The following is a 640-nucleotide window of genomic DNA, read 5'->3' as shown; positions in this document are numbered from 1 at the left end:
GGGAAAGACTGGTATCCACAGGGAATCCATTGTCCTTATACCTGTTTCTTTCCATTGCTTGTCTTGTGAAGATCTAGTTTGAAGTTGGCTTTGTGACATTGACAATAACTATTTTTTTCCAGGCATCGGATCTCCAAATCTAAGTTTAGGTGAGTAAAACTCAGCTTTATGTTTTTCTCCCACCCTTACTGGTTTTGCATTTGACCTTTATCAAACTATCCATCCCTGTCACCACAGTACACCGATGGCTCTAGAACAGCGTCTCTCAACCATCCTAGATCCAAGGCGCCTCTTGTTAGGTTCAAGGCACCTGTCCGAAAATGCCAGTTTTTAGCTTTCACTCATTTAATGACTATTAAAAAAAAAAAAAAAAAAAAAAAAAAGAAATCAATTCTTGTGTTGCAAAGAGCTCAGAAAGTCCACAACAGGTCATAATGTTTTTGACATTAAGGATTCCTCTGGGTTTATCTTGTGAATCATACAGGTGTTTGCATACTTAACAGTGCTTATCTTGTGCAGCACCCTTAAAAGGATCTCTCAGCACTCCAGGCTGTCATGACACCCTGGTTGAGAACCACTGCTCTAGGACATACTCACAAATTTGATATACTTTAAGCCAAAATATGTAGCCATATTTCTG

At 39.1% G+C, this 640-nt stretch overlaps 1 protein-coding gene across 1 annotated transcript in view; it reads left to right on the top strand.

Annotated features, from left to right (window-relative positions):
• The window catches only part of CACNA1C (calcium voltage-gated channel subunit alpha1 C), a 742093-nt gene that overhangs the window by 606190 nt on the left and 135263 nt on the right, over positions 1-640 (top strand). The window contains 1 exon segment of the mRNA XM_025198804.1: positions 123-149. Within this exon segment, the coding sequence (XP_025054589.1) occupies positions 123-149 (27 nt within the window).

Source organism: Alligator sinensis, unplaced genomic scaffold (genome assembly GCF_000455745.1).
Source record: "Alligator sinensis unplaced genomic scaffold, ASM45574v1 scaffold87_1, whole genome shotgun sequence".
Taxonomy (NCBI): domain Eukaryota; kingdom Metazoa; phylum Chordata; order Crocodylia; family Alligatoridae; genus Alligator; species Alligator sinensis.
Note: the sequence above shows the minus strand (reverse complement) of the source record. Positions and strands in the feature narration are given on the sequence as shown.